Source organism: Heterodontus francisci, chromosome 31 (assembly GCF_036365525.1).
Source record: "Heterodontus francisci isolate sHetFra1 chromosome 31, sHetFra1.hap1, whole genome shotgun sequence".
NCBI lineage: Eukaryota > Metazoa > Chordata > Chondrichthyes > Heterodontiformes > Heterodontidae > Heterodontus > Heterodontus francisci.
The window spans coordinates 17,023,767-17,039,029 of record NC_090401.1 but is presented as its reverse complement, the minus strand read 5'-3'; the positions used below and the strand labels follow the sequence as shown (position 1 = coordinate 17,039,029).

Sequence of the window (15,263 nt, the reverse complement as noted above, 5' to 3'; positions counted from 1 at the left end):
TAGGAGGAACTGAACTGTTGTGAGGACTGGGAGTCTCTCAAAATTCAGTTGAGGACAGTTACAATGAGTTGAAACTCAAGTAAGTTGAAAGTTACAGGGAGCAGTAAGAGAGAACCAAAAATATATATTTTTTATTTGTTCATGTGATGTGAGCATTGCTGATAAGGCCAGCATTTATTGCCCATCCCTAATTGGCCTTGAGAAGGTGGTTGTGAGCCGCCGCCTTGAATCACTGCAGTCTATATAGTGTAGGTACGCCCACAAAGCTGTTAGGGAGGGTAGTTCCAGGATTTTGACCAAATGAAAATGAAGGAGCCGTGATCTAGTTCCAAGTCAGTATGGTGTGTGACTTGGAGGGGAACTTGCAAGTGGTGGTCTCATGTGTAGGCAGCCCTTGTTCCTCTCGATGGTAGAGATTGAGAGTTTGGAAGGTGCTGTCAAAAGAGCCTTGGCAATTTGCTGCTAGTGCATCTTGTAGATGGGTGCTGTACTGCCACTGTGCATCAATAGTGGAGGGAGTGAATGTTTAGGATGTTGAATGGGCTGCTATGTCCTGAATTCCGTGAGCTTCTTGAGTGTTGTTAGAGCTGCACGCATCTAGGCAAATGGAAAGTATTGCATCACATTCCTGAGTTGTGCCTTTTGATGGTGGACAGGCTTTGAGAAGTCAGGAGGTGAGACACTCTCTGCAGAATTCATAGCCTCTGACCTGGATCATGTAGCCATAGTATTTATATGGCTGGTCCAGTTAAGTTCTGGTCAATGGTAACCCCCAGGCTGTTGATGATGGGGGATTCAGCATGGTAATGCCATTGAATGTCAAGGTGGGTGTTAGACTATCATTTGTGAAGATGGTCATTGACTGATACTTGTGTGGCATGAATGCTACTGCCACTTATCAACCCCAGATTGTTGCCCAGATCTTGCTGCGTGCGGACACGGACTGCTTCGCTATCTGAGGAGTTGCGAATGGTACTGAACACTGCAGTCATTCCCACGTCTGACCTATGTTGGAGGGAAGATCATTGATGAAACGCTGAAGATGGTTGGCCTAGGACACTATCTTGAGGAAGTCCTGCAACAATGTCCTGGGACTGAAATGATTGGCCTCCAACAACTGTAACCATCTTCCTTTGTGTTAAGTATGAATACAGCCAGTGGAGAGCTTTTCCCCTTATTCCCATTGACTCTAAATATGTTAAGGCTCCTTGATGCTATACTCGGTCAAATGCTACGTTGGTGTCCAGGGCGGTCACTCTCACCTCACCTCTTGAATTCAGCTCTTTTTTTTCATGTTTGACCAAGGATGTATTGTTTAAGTTGTACATGATGTAGGTCGTTAAAGATCAGATCGGTCCTCTAAGGTATAAACCTAAGCAGCAACTGAACAAATCATTTGAAAGCACTGTCACTGAGCTGCATTGGTCATTATTCACTCCAGGGAACTTCAATGACTTATTTCAGCTAATTGCTTCAACCTTATACTATTGCTCTCACTGCCTTCCATGCTCTGGTGCCAGTTCTTCAGGAACCACTACTAATTTGTCTGTCATCGTTGTGGGCATGACAGCCACCTACATTGCACCTCTTGCCTAAATACCATACAGTTCCTCAGGTAATTGCCACAGTGTGGGGTTCAGGTAGTAGGGATATTGTGCAGTGTAGAATTAGCCATACCGACCAGACCAGACTCAATCTCTATGTATGCTGAATCAGTTGATCTAAGCTTGAATGTTACAGCTGAGCACGACCAGAGAAGGGAGAAATCAGCCAGGATTCTCACTGCTGATAGCAATACATTAACCCCTTTCCTGGAAAGTGTGCGTTGGGTGAGACTGCTTTGATGCTCCTCATGACCTGCTGATCTTTGCTGCTGCCCAGACCTGCATGTGTGGAGTAGCCCTTAACACGTGTCTGCATGATGTAGGCATTTTGTGGAAGAGTCGTACCATGTCCCTAGGCATGAATCAGCACCTTTAGAAGAGAGAAGGGGAAAATATACATCATAGCTTGTTAACAAAGCCACTGATGCCTTTTAATGTAGATTCTGAGAGCAGCGACGGTGAGAGAAATGCCATGCACGAGGTTCTAGTGTCACCACTGTTCTGTTTACCAGCATGAATCAGTTCATGGCTTGGTAAGTATTCATAATAAATTATGTAATTCTTCAAGCTAACACATACAGAAATGTCATTTCTGAAATGTCATGTGTGCATTAAGGGAATAAATGGAATGAAATTAATAGGCTCCCACAACTGTTGTTATTAGTGCAACTAATAATAGGACCTATTTTGTGCCACTAACACACCTATTATTTCATATTATCTGCTACTGATTCCTACATATTCAAGAAAACAAAGGCAGAATGAGCAATGGCCCTACCTGCACTTTAGTCAGTGGATGAGGGGGGATGGTACTTGTGTGATCATTGTTCCAGGGAACTGCGAGTGGTACCCACTCACTAGAAAGCTTTGCTTCTGAAGATTTGAACAATAGACACCAGACTGTTTTTATTATTGATGATGTGCTGTGTGCCCTTTTACTAACATTCGTACATTGTATGAACGGTTACAGGTACAGCGTTTCGCGGCCTGTGGAAACACACATGGCAGGGATGTTGAAGAGCTCGGCAGCACGCACAAAGGTCAGTGCTGTTTCCAGTGCATGGTGTTCAGTGCTGTTCCAGGGCGCAGTGGTCGGCACTGTTTCGAGATTCCTCTTGATTTTATTGGCTATTTTCATTTTCTTTTCATTTATCTCCCACACACAAACTATTTATATTTTTATGTTCTGTATATTTTATGTAAAATGCACAGGATGGCCTTTTGCAATTTAAAGGTAAAGATCAGTTAAACAGCAACAACAACAATGACTTGTACTTATATAGCACCTTAACGTAGTAAACAATCTCAAGCTGCTTCACAGGTGAGTTATCAGACAAAATTTTGACACCTAGCCACATGAGGACATATTAGGGCAGATGACCAAAAGCTTGGTCAAGAAGTGCGTTTTAGGGAGAAGGGAAGAGAAGTAGAGAGACAAAGAGATTTCCATGACTAGGGCCTAAGCAGCTGAAGACACCGCCAGCAATGGTGGAGCAATTAAAATTGGGGATGCTCAAAAGGCCAGAATTGCTTGAAGTGTTGTAGGCCTGGAGGAGATTACAGCAATAGGGAGGAGCATGGACATGGTGCAATTTGAAATCAAGGATGAGAATTTTAAAATCAAGATGTTGCATAACTGAGTTACAAGAGCAGGTCAGAGGCTATGAATCCTGTGGCGAGTAACTCACCTCCTGACTCCCCAAAGCCTATCACCTATCGACAAGGCACAGTCAGGTAGTATGATGGAATACTCTCCACTTGCCTGGATGGGTGCAGCTCCAACAACACTCAAAAAGCTCGACACCATCCGGGACAAAGCAGCCGCTTGACTGCACTCCATTCACAAACATTCACTCCCTCCACCGCCGACGCACAGTGGCAGCAGTGTGTACCATCTTCAAGATGCACTGCAGCAACGCACCAAGGCTCCTTAGACACCACCTTGCAAACCCGTGACCTCTAACACCTAGAAGGACAAGGGCAGCAAATGGTGGGAACACCAGCACCTTCCCTTCAGTTCCCTTCCAAACCTCACACCATCCTGACTTGGTACTATATCGCCGTTCCTTCATTGTCACTGGGTCAAAATCCTGGAACTCCCTAACAGCAAGTGCTGGCAAATGGGATTAGGTAGACAGGTGAGGTGTTTTAATGCATCGATGCAGACTCGTTGGGCTGAAGGGCCTCTTCTGCACTGTATTATTCTGTGATTCTGAACATCACTGTGGGTGTCCGTACGCCACATAAGACTGCAGCGGTTCAAGAAGGCAGCTCACCACCACCTTCTCGAGGGCAATTAGGGATGGGCAATAAATGCTGGTCTAGCCCACGACGCCCATATCCATGAATGAATGAATAAAAAAAAGACCGCAATTGTTGACAACGCGATCGGTAGTGGCGCTGTTTGGCACATGCGCAAATACAGCATGTGCCACGAAAACGTCACAGCTTGCGACTGCAGCAGCTGCCAGGACTAAAGATGGCGCTGCTCAAGAATCACAGAGATGAAACCTAACAAATACGTGCAGAATACAATGGCCGGAGTGAGAGAGTGGAGCGGGACCGGGGAGATCAGCGCGGGGGGCCGGGGAGATCAGCGCGGGGGCCGGGGATAGCAGCGCGGGGAGACCAGCGGTAGCGGTGCCGGGGGGCGGGGGGAAAAAAGAGAAAGAGGGAGAGGGGGGGGAGAAAGAGGAGAGGGGGGGAGAGAGGGAGGGGGGGGAGAGAGAGGGAGGGGGGGAGAGAGAGGGGAGGGGGGGGAGAGAGAGGGAGGGGGGGGAGAGAGAGGGAGGGGGGAGAGAGAGGGAGGGGGGGAGAGAGAGGGAGGGGGGGAGAGAGAGGGAGGGGGGGAGAAAGAGGGAGAGGGAGGGGGGGGGAGAAAGAGGGAGAGGGAGGGGGGGGAGAAAGAGGGAGAGGGAGGGGGGGAGAAAGAGGGAGAGGGAGGGGGGAGATAAGAGGGAGAGGGAGGGGGGGAGAAAAGAGGGAGAGGGAGGGGGGAGAAAGAGGGAGAGGAGGGGGGGAGAAAGAGGGAGAGGGAGGGGGGGGAGAAAGAGGAGAGGGAGGGGGGGAGAGAGGGAGAGGATGGGGAGAAAGAGGGAGAGGGAGGGGGGGAGAGAGGGAGAGGGGGGGGGAGAAAGAGGGAGAGGGAGAGGGGGGGAGAAAGAGGGAGAGGGGGGGAGAAAGAGGGAGAGGGGGGGAGAAAGAGGGAGAGGGGGGGGAGAAAGAGGGAGAGGGAGAGGGGGGGAGAAAGAGGGAGAGGGAGAGGGGGGGGGAGAAAGAGGGAGAGGGAGAGGGGGGGAGAAAGAGGAGAGGGAGAGGGGGGGGAGAAAGAGGGAGAGGGAGAGAGGGGGGGGAGAAAGAGGGAGAGGGAGGGGGGGGGGGAGAAAGAGGGAGAGGGGGGGAGAAAGAGGGAGAGGGGGAGAAAGAGGGAGAGGGAGAGGAGGGGGAGAAAGAGGGAGAGGGAGAGGAGGGGGAGAAAGAGGAGAGGGAGAGGAGGGGAGAAAGAGGGAGAGGGAGAGGAGGGGGAGAAAGAGGGAGAGGGAGAGGAGGGGGAGAAAGAGGGAGAGGGAGAGGAGGGGGAGAAAGAGGGAGAGGGAGAGGAGGGGGAGAAAGAGGGAGAGGAGAGGAGGGGAGAAAGAGGAGAGGGAGAGGGGGAGAGAGAGGGAGAGGAGAGGAGGGAGGGGAGAGAGAGGGAGAGGGAGAGGAGGGGGAGAGAGAGGGAGAGGAGAGGAGGGGGAGAGAGAGGGAGAGGGAGAGGAGGGGGAGAAAGAGGGAGAGGGAGAGGGGGGGGAGAGAGAGGGAGAGGGGGGGAGAGAGGGTGAGGGAGAGGGAGAGGGAGGGGGGGGAGAAGAGAGGGAGAGGGGGAGAGGGAGAGGGAGAGGGGGAGAGGAGAGGGAGAGGGGGGGAGAAAGAGGGAGAGGGAGGGGGGGAGAAAGAGGGAGAGGGAGAGGGAGGAGGGAGAGGAGAGGGGGAGGGGGAGAAAGAGGGAGGGGGAGGGGGGGAGAAAGAGGGAGAGGGAGAGGGGGAGGGGGGGAGAGAAAGAGGGGGAGGGGAGAGGGGGGGGGAGGGAAAGAGGGAGGGGGGGAGAAGGAGGGAGAAAGAGGGAGGGGGGGAGAAGGAGGGGAAGAAAGAGGGGAGGGGGGGAGAAGAGGAGGGTATGGAAGGGGGAGGGGGAGAGCTGGGGGGAGAGGTGGACGGGAGAGAGTTGGGGGGGGGGGAGCAGCGGAACGGAAGAGGAGTGCCTTTTTCTGTGCATGCGCCATAAACACAACAGCAAAAGACTTACTGGCCAGTCCCTGGACCCGGTGACACCAAGGTCTTCGCACGCTCGCTCCCCACGGCTCTCTACGGCCTCTCGCTTCCGGCCCTCTCCATTCAGCCATTCCCTCCAGCTGCGGATGCCCAATCCAGTTGCTTTCTCCCTACCCAGTTGCTTTCCTCTACTTCTCCACAGTACTTCAGGCATTGCAACTGTTTGTCCCTGCATTTTGCATGCTCCCTCTCCCTCCCTGCTCTCCCCACCCCTCCCTCGCTCTCCCCACCCCCTCCCTGCTCCCCCACCCTCCCTGCTCTCCCCACCCCTCCCTGCTCTCCCCAGCCCTCCCTGCTCTCCCCAGCCCTCCCTGCTCTCCCCACCCCTCCCCCTCTTCACCCACCCCTCCCCTCTACCCCCCTACCTCCACCCCTCCCTCTACCTTCACCCCCTCCACCACAGTTGAATATCTGAAGTGCCAATTGCAAAGTCGGGGAAATAGAATGCAAAACAAAACCTCAACAATTCTGGGTTTAATTATTGAAAAGTTTTATTAAGTTCATTAAGTATCCGAGGAACTGCTGTGCATGGATACATTAGTGTTGTGTCCAGCATTCCCGTTAGACAGACAGGCCAAGTCTCTGCTAATGCACAGCTAAAGAGATTGTTCCTGGAGAGCCTTGTGGTGAATAAACGCTTGGCTCTCTATTCCACTACTGTATTGTCCATGTGAAGATGCAAAGTCACAAGAGTCTGAGCTCAGTCTATTCTTGGTGAATGTTCCCTAAGCGCATCCCAATGTGCATTCCCAATTCATCCATAAAATGCAATGTTCCCTTTCCACATCGTGACGAGCTCCGCAGCATGATCAGTTGCCTTCCGTTGCTTGAATGCTGACCTTAAGTCTCGAGGATTGTTTTCTCGACGGCATGTTTTACATGAAAAGAAATAAAGCAAATCAGAGTCAGAGCTTGCCTCCCTCCATCCACTGAAATTACTGTTGTGCACACCTTTTTAAGTTCTGCAGTGAAGGCACCAATTGATAACGTCGCCAATGAAGCACTTATTACCCACCTCAGATGCAGGAATCAGCACATCCTTGCGTCCTCTCCCGCACTGCCTCCTTTGCTTGAATGCCGTCCTTAAGTGTCAAGGATTGTTTTCTCAAGGGCACGTTTTACATGAAAGAAAATAAGGAAAGAACATCAGTGTCAGAGCTTCCCTCCCTCCAATGGAATTACTGTTGAGCATGCTTTGTGTTCTGCGGTAAAGGCATGTACTGATAACACCGCCAATGAATCACTTAGTACCCACCTCAGCTGTAGGAGGCAGGATGATGTTACTGCCCCTATCTCATGATGGTTCAATGCTGCTCTCAGGGAAAACATGAATGATGTGAGGGTGCTGGAAAAGAAGCACATTTCTTTTGGGCTATGAACATAAAGCAGGCCATTTAGCCCAGCAGTTCCCTGCTAGTGGTTATGTTACTCGTGCGTCTTTCCATCCATTCCCATTTAATCCTGCCTACTACTATCACCAGTTGTGTTCACAGCAAGAGCATTCACATTTCTGCTACCACTGGACACTGCATGCTTGTTTCTTTTCGTGCTCAGTCTCTTCTTGCTGAATGTTCCCCAAGTGCTTGACACCTTTGGACGCCCTCTCTGCTTGACAGGCAGCAACTGGCAATTGCGGAGTCTCACAAGGCTCTGCATGGTTGTTTCAACGTCGGATGGGGAAACAGATGGCTGTGTGTCCATGAGCACTGCTCTGATGGGTGTAGGAGCAGGTAACTGTGTGCCCATGTGCACTGCCCTGATGGGTGTAGGAGCAGGTAACTGTGTGCCCATGTGCACTGCTCTGATGGGTGTAGGAGCAGGTAACTGTGTGCCCATGTGCACTGCTCTGATGGGTGTAGGAGCAGGTAACTGTGTGCCCATGTGCACTGCCCTGATGGGTGTAGGAGCAGGTAACTGTGTGCCCATGTGCACTGCCCTGATGGGTGTAGGAGCAGGTAACTGTGTGCCCATGTGCACTGCCCTGATGGGTGTAGGAGCAGGTAACTGTGTGCCCATATGCACTGCCCTGATGGGTGTAGGAGCAGGTAACTGTGTGCCCATGTGCACTGCTCTGATGGGTGTAGGAGCAGGTAACTGTGTGCCCATGTGCACTGCTCTGATGGGTGTAGGAGCAGGTGACTGTGTAACTGAGCAGCAAGGAGAGGGTACCGCAGGTAGGGGAAGTGGAGATTTGAACAGGCAGGCATATGTATGGTCCATCAGATCATTAGACCAGGGGGTGAGACGCTCAGGATCCAGGGTTTGTGACACGTGACTGATGTCCAGCGCGCGGCCACCTCCATCCGAAGGTGCTTCCGGGCAATTGTTGGGCATAGTAAATGGCTCCATCTCATCAGCCAGTCCTTGCTGCCAGCGGAGAGTCTGTTGCCGCAGCCAGTCCAGTCTCCTCATAAATGCTGCCGTTCCACTCTGCAGAACGGCCTGTTGTAGCTGGTACAATTGATCTGAAAGCAAGCGGTATTTTTCATTGTGGCTAAGGGGCCTTGTCTGTTCCTCTGTAATCACAATGGCAGCAGCCATGCCTGTCGTCATTGGTGTCTGAGATGCACGCCAGCGACAATTGGGGGCGAGCCTGTCCAAAGGCAGACCCAGATGCCTCTGCACAACAACAGTATGTTTGCAGGGCAACAAAGTCTGAATGGAGAAGATGCAGCTGCAGGTAGCCTGGCCATCATGTATCTGCAGTGTGTACTGTTTGGCTCCAGAAATCACAGTCACTGTGCCTTCATCCTGCTACATGCGGTAGCCCAGACAATGGAAATGTTTTCAGAGCAACTCACAACAGGGGCTGGAGAACATGCGGTGGCCCAGACAATGGAAATGTTTTCAGAGCAAGTTACAACAGGGTCTGGAGAACATGCGGTGGCCCAGACAATGGAAATGTTTTCAGAGCAACTCACAACAGGGGCTGGAGAACATGCGGTGGCCCAGTCAATGGAAATGTTTTCAGAGCAACTCACAACAGGGACTGGAGAACATGCGGTGGCCCAGACAATGGAAATGTTTTCAGAGCAACTCACAACAGGGACTGGAGAACATGCGGTGGCCCAGACAATGGAAATGTTTTCAGAGCAACTTACAAAGGCAGAGCAACTTACCTTGGAACAATCTCCTGTGTCTAGTAAAAATGAAGCAAGTCTCCAAAACGAATAAATAATTCAGATAAAATGCGAGAAAATGCCCGACGAAACCTCTCCTCCTTCCACTTTCAAAAAGTCGCGCCGAAGCTTTGACGCATGTGCAGAGGCCAAACTGGCGCGTACCCGAGGAAGACGAAATAACACGATGACGTCATCTGCGCATGCGCAAAACGGTCCTGGCAGGTCAGACCGCAGCGCATGCGCAGAGATGAGGAGACCGTCTGTGCATGTGCGCACCGCGGCGCATCCTGATGACGTCGGCGATGACGTAGCGTTGTCATGAATTACTTTGTAAAAAAAAACTGAGTGTCAGTGTAGGTCAATGAATACAGGGGAGATGGGCTCAGGTGAGCAGCTTCATCCGGTCTCCTTTGGAATGTTGACTTGTATTCTTTCTGATGCTGATTGCCCTACGGTGCATTTCCAGGATTCACATTTTTTTTTCTTTTATTCTCAACTTTATTTGAACCCACTGCTGTATTTTTTAAAGGTTACCTGCACCTAAGATGCCAAAGGTGCACTGGAGTACCCTGGAAGAACTAATCGTTATTTGTGTTTTCTGTTCAACCTTTCATTAGGGCTATAGACAGCAGCGCCAGGTGGGTGGGCTGGAGACAGCAGTGCCAGGTGGGTGGGCTGGAGACAGCAGCGCCAGGTGGGTGGGCTGGAGACAGCAGCGCCAGGTGGGTGGGCTGGAGACAGCAGCGCCAGGTGGGTGGGCTGGAGACAGCAGCGCCAGGTGGGTGGGCTATAGACAGCAGTGCCAGGTGGGTGGGCTATAGACAGCAGCGCCAGGTGGGTGGGCCGGAGACAGCAGCGCCAGGTGGGTGGGCCGGAGACAGCAGCGCCAGGTGGGTGGGCCGGAGACAGCAGCGCCAGGTGGGTGGGCCGGAGCCAGCAGCGCCAGGTGGGTGGGCTATAGACAGCAGCGCCAGGTGGGTGGGCCGGAGACAGTCGTATTAGTTGTTGAAATCAGAAATTTTCACTTCTTGGAGAATTTGTGGGAGCCCACATCCTCCCACTCTGAGGCACAGTATGCTGGATTTCCAATATGCTGTACTACTTTCCTGCCAGTGATTTCAGTGGGTCAATCATGACTGCATTAACCGTCCACAGAAACTCTGACAGAAAGAGGGAGAGTAATAGAATAACAGAGAAAAGGGGGAGAGTAACAACACAAAAATAATCGGAAACAGAAAAAGAGAAATTAAGAACAGTGATGAGGGAACAGAGAAAAAAGGGAAATAACAGCAGCACAGCGAGAGGATAAACTAAATAGACGAGCGAAGTAACAGACACAGGAAGGGATTAACAGAGAAACTCTGAGAAAGAAGAGTGACATAGACACCTGGAGAGAGTAACAGATAAGAGATGAGGATGACTGATTTTATGTTTTCTCAATGAGAACATTTGTATTTTGGTTGTGCAGTAGAGAACGAGGATTTTAACTGAGAGGCGAGAGAGGTAGAGCAAAGTGTGATGCTTAAAGGGGGATCAGGTACCAGAGGAGTAGAAGACAGACCACGGTGTGATTTGGTGATAAGAGAAAGAGGGAAAGTAACATAGGGAGAGAACAACAGATGGGGAATTACTAACAGGAAGAAGGGGGAAAATAAACAAAAAAAGGAGAGAGTGACAAGACTACTGGAAAAGAATAACAGGAAGGTGGGAGTAATAGAAATAGGGGAAGTAGGAGAGAGTAATAAATGTAGAAATTAGAAATTTAATGAGGCATGGAGAGAGAAATAGTAAGTAATGGATCCGGGGAGAGGAACGGAAAGGGGCAAGCACAACAGACACAGAGTAGAAATAGAAGTGGAAAAATAACAAAGACTGAGAAAGACAGAAAAGGGCACTTGGCAGAGAAAGTGAGATAAAGGGGGAGAAGTAGTACAGACAGGGAGAAACAGATTGGGAGAGAGTAAGAACAATGGCGTGAGAGATACAGAAATGGGGGAAATTAATATGGGCATACAAGGAAAAAGCACTGAAAAGGAGAGAAACAGACAGAGTAGGGACACTAAAGGGTAAATTCACTAATTGCATGCTCCCACTAGGGAGCCATTGTCAGAGGGAGCTAAGATTAGAGAATTGCAGATCTGTCTGCAACCCATGCTTCCTTTCGGCGTGTGACTTACCCTGGAAGTGTGGGGCCAGTGGATTTAGAGATGCTACTGTGTACCCTATGAGAACGCAGATGAGGTAATTTTCCATTCAAACTTGGATAAAATAATTGAAGCAGGATAGTGCATCTTGTGTGAATATAATTTGAACCCCGAACCTTGTGTTATGTGGTGCCCTGAGCAAAAATAAATCAATCAATGCAGATTTCAATTTAACGTCTCATCTTAAAGACAGAACCTCCAAAAATGCAGCACACCTTCTGTACTGAATTGAGCTGTCAGTCTAGGTTTCTTTCAATTCATGAAAGAGAGGACCTTGATGGAAAGTATTCTTCCCAGACTTTCGTATCCATTTATCAAGAAAGTGTATCTTACTCAATACACTTGTAATCCCAAATGGAGAGATCTTTGCACTTATTGGTCTCTCTCTATCACCACTTGAGTTTTTAAACTGCTGGTGGTGCTGGGATCATCCATTTCGTGAAGCCCTGGGTGATTTGAGATAACTGGGTTGGTAATTAATAGCGTTACAATGTTAAATAAGGTGGCAAGGGAGAATTCCAAGGTGCAAAGCGATCTGGGTGTTCTCGTGCATGAGTTACAAAATGTTAGTATGCAGGTACAGCAAGTAATAAAGAAGGCAAATGAAATGCTGTTCTTTATTACGAGAGGAATTGAAAATAAAAGTCAGGATGTTATGCTTCAGTTATACAGGGCATTGGTGAGACCGCATCTCGAATACTGTGTGTAGTTTTGGCTTCCTTATTTAAGGAACGATGTAAATGCGTTGAAGGCAGTTCAGAGGAGATTTACTAGATTGATACCCGGAATGAGCGGGTTGTCCTATAAGGAAAGGTTGGACAGACTGGGCTTGTTTTCACTGGAGTTTAGAAGAGTGAGGGGAGACTTGATTGAAGTATATAAGATCCTGTACGGTCTTGACAAAGTGGATGTGGAAAGGATGTTTCCTCTTGTGGGTGAGTCCAGAACTAGGGGGCACTGTTTTAAAATTAGGGGTCACCCTTTTAGGACAGAGATGAGGAGAATTATTTTCTCTGAGGGTTGTACGACTTTGGAACTCCGCCTCCGCCACCTTCTGAGGCAGGGTCATTGAATATTTTAAAGCGGAAGTTGATTGATTCCCTTGCCTAACAAGAATCTAAGGTTATCCGGGGTAGCTGGGAGCGTGGATTTCGAGGCTTGAGGGGCCGAATGGCCTACTTCTGCTCTTAATTCGTATGTTGGTATGGTTATGACCAGGTGAGAAAGGTGTCGAGGGGTCCCTTTTAGCCTTAATCTGGTCTTACTGTAAGAGTTTATGTTTTTTAAACACAAGGTGTTTTGAGCTCCCCCTTGGTGAGCTCCCCCTTCACCACTTACCAATTAAAAGGCAAAGAAATGAGTACACCAGGCTTTCTTAGGTTTAAAGAAGAAAAGTGAAATTTACTAAAACTTAAACTCTAATACAGTTAACACCTATGGATATACGATGCACCCATGCTAGCATGCACATGCGATACACAGAAAACAGCAGAAGAAAAATAGAGAGGTTTGGAGCAATGTCAGAAGAGTTTCTTGTTTACTGTGCTTTGAGCTCACTGTAGTCCTTTTGTAAGTAGTCTTGCCTTTCATTGGAGCCCAGTATTCTTCTTAAACCTTGTTCACTGTAGGAGACTTTTCTCTCTTGGGGTTCATGTGTCTTCGATGGGTCTTCAGTTCCGTGAGAAAGAGATGGGAGCAGACAGAGGAGAGATCTTTTCACTCCACGAGCAAGCAGCTATCTGAGTTTCAAACACTCTGTAGCAAGTTCAGATTCAAACAACCAGTTAGTCATGTAACTAAACTGATCTGACTGGGTCTTCTGTGTATTGGGGAAGCAGGGACTGGTTCCTTTGTTCTAACACTGCTAGCATGCAAAAAAGATCTTTCTGGCGAGGGGCCTGGTAATTCCTTGTGATAGGCCCTCTTTTCTTCCCAGCAACATTATTAAGTTTTTAATGTTCATGTGGCGAAATAATATGAGTCTCATTCTATGCAGGTAGGGGCCTGCATGACAGTATGTAAATGGGAGAGGCATGGAAGCTTGCATGTTTGTATTACTCTTCTTGTAATGTTCAGGGCTATGTGTTCTATTCCAGAAAGCCAGTTAGTGAAGGATAGAATCGGAGCCAAACTTTGCACATTTTTATATTTCTTTACAGTTACACATTACAAGCATACACCTCCTAACCCAACAATCACAGTTTTAATCTGTCTATTTTTAGGGACTGAAGTAAATCCCCAGTTAATCCCCACCACTTACATCTAATTGAACACAATTAAAATACAATTAACAGATTCTCTTCTCTCTCTCTATCTAAAACTTAGAGTTAATACGTACAACCAAAACTTCAAAACAAATTTAAAAATCACCACATTCCGTACATTGCAAGACATCCCTCATCTCTGACCCCTATCAATTTCTTCCTGCGTTTCTCTTTGTAAATAATCAGACAGTTTAGTCACACGGGATCAGAGGTGAGCTGGCAAGATGGATACAGAACTGGCTCGGTCATAGAAGACAGAGGGTAGCAGTGGAAGGGTGCTTTTCTGAATGGAGGGCTGTGACTAGTGGTGTTCCGTAGGGATCAGTGCTGGGACCTTTGCTGTTTGTATTATATATAAATGATTTGGAGGAAAATGTAGCTGGTCTGATTAGTAAGTTTGCGGACGACACTAAGGTTGGTGGAGTTGCGGATAGTGATGAGGATTGTCAGAGGATACAGCAGGATATAGATCGGTTGGAGACTTGGGTGGAGAAATGGCAGATGGAGTTTAATCCGGACAAATGTGAGTTAATGCATTTTGGAAGATCTAATACAGGTGGGAAGTATACAGTAAACGGCAGAACCCTTAGGAGTATTGACAGGCAGAGAGATCTGAGCACACGGGTCCACAGGTCACTGAAAGTGGCAATGCAGGTGGATAAGAGGTAGTCAAGAAGGCATACGGCATGCATGTCTTTATCGGTCGGGACATAGAGTATAAAAATTGGCAAGTCATGTTGCAGCTGTACAGAACTTTAGTTAGGCCACACTTAGAATATTGCGTGCAATTCTGGTCGCCACACTACCAGAAGGACGTGAAGGCTTTGAAGAGGGTACAGAAGAGGTTTACCAGGATGTTGCCTGGTCTGGAGGGCATTAGCTATGAGGAGAAGTTGGATAAACTGGGATTGTTTTCACTGGAACGACGGCGGTAGAGGGGCAACATGATAGAGGTTTACAAAGTTATGAGTGGCATGGACAGAGTGGATAGTCAGAAGCTTTTTCCCAGGGTGGAAGAGTCAGTTACTAGGGGACATAGGTTTAAGGTGCGAGGGGCAAAGTTTAGAGGGGATGTGCGAGGCAAGTTCTTTACACAGAGGGTGGTGAGTGCCTGGAACTTGCTGCCGGGGGAGGTGGTGAAAGCAGGTACGATAGCGACGTTTAAGAGGCATCTTGACAAATACATGAATAGGATCGGAATAGAGGGATACGGTCCCCGGAAGTACAGAAGGTTTTAGTTTAGGCAGGCATCAAGATCGGCGCAGGCTTGGAGGGCCGAATGGCCTGTTCTTGTGCTGTACTGTTTTTGTTCTAGTTGATGATTTTATCTGCTCATTTAATTTTAGAGATTTCCTTTCTCTCCAGCATATGTTTCAAGTCAGCAAGGTCCATCAAAGCTTTTCGCACTCACATTTTGTAGAGTGCACATTATCCCACAAGGAATGATTATCTCCATAACATTCAATGGGTATACTATCTTCAATATGCCTCTTGTACAGAATCTCACTTAAAATACTTGACCAAACTAATCCCATATCCACTGCCTCCACAAGAGCCAGTGTTTCAGCTGCTGAAGTACTTTTAACAACCCTTTTTTATTTTCTTAGCTTCCCAAGCTAAAGGACAACATTTTCCATTTTCACCCTTAAGAATTTGCACTAAAATACCCATCAGAATATTAGTATGTGTAGCATTGCTAAAAATGACTAGAGTCATAGGCTGTAATTTTATTTTGGGCGGTTGGCCCTGCCCACCGGC

The 15,263-nt window shown here is 48.6% G+C and overlaps 1 protein-coding gene across 1 annotated transcript in view; it reads left to right on the top strand.

The window, feature by feature from the left end:
* oscp1b (organic solute carrier partner 1b) overlaps positions 1-15,263 on the top strand; it is a 91,485-nt gene that overhangs the window by 61,994 nt on the left and 14,228 nt on the right. Inside the window, exons 7-8 of the mRNA XM_068011039.1 lie at positions 2,093-2,137; positions 2,575-2,644. Of these exons, the coding sequence (XP_067867140.1) occupies positions 2,093-2,137; positions 2,575-2,644 (115 nt within the window). The remainder of the gene's footprint in view (positions 1-2,092; positions 2,138-2,574; positions 2,645-15,263) is intronic.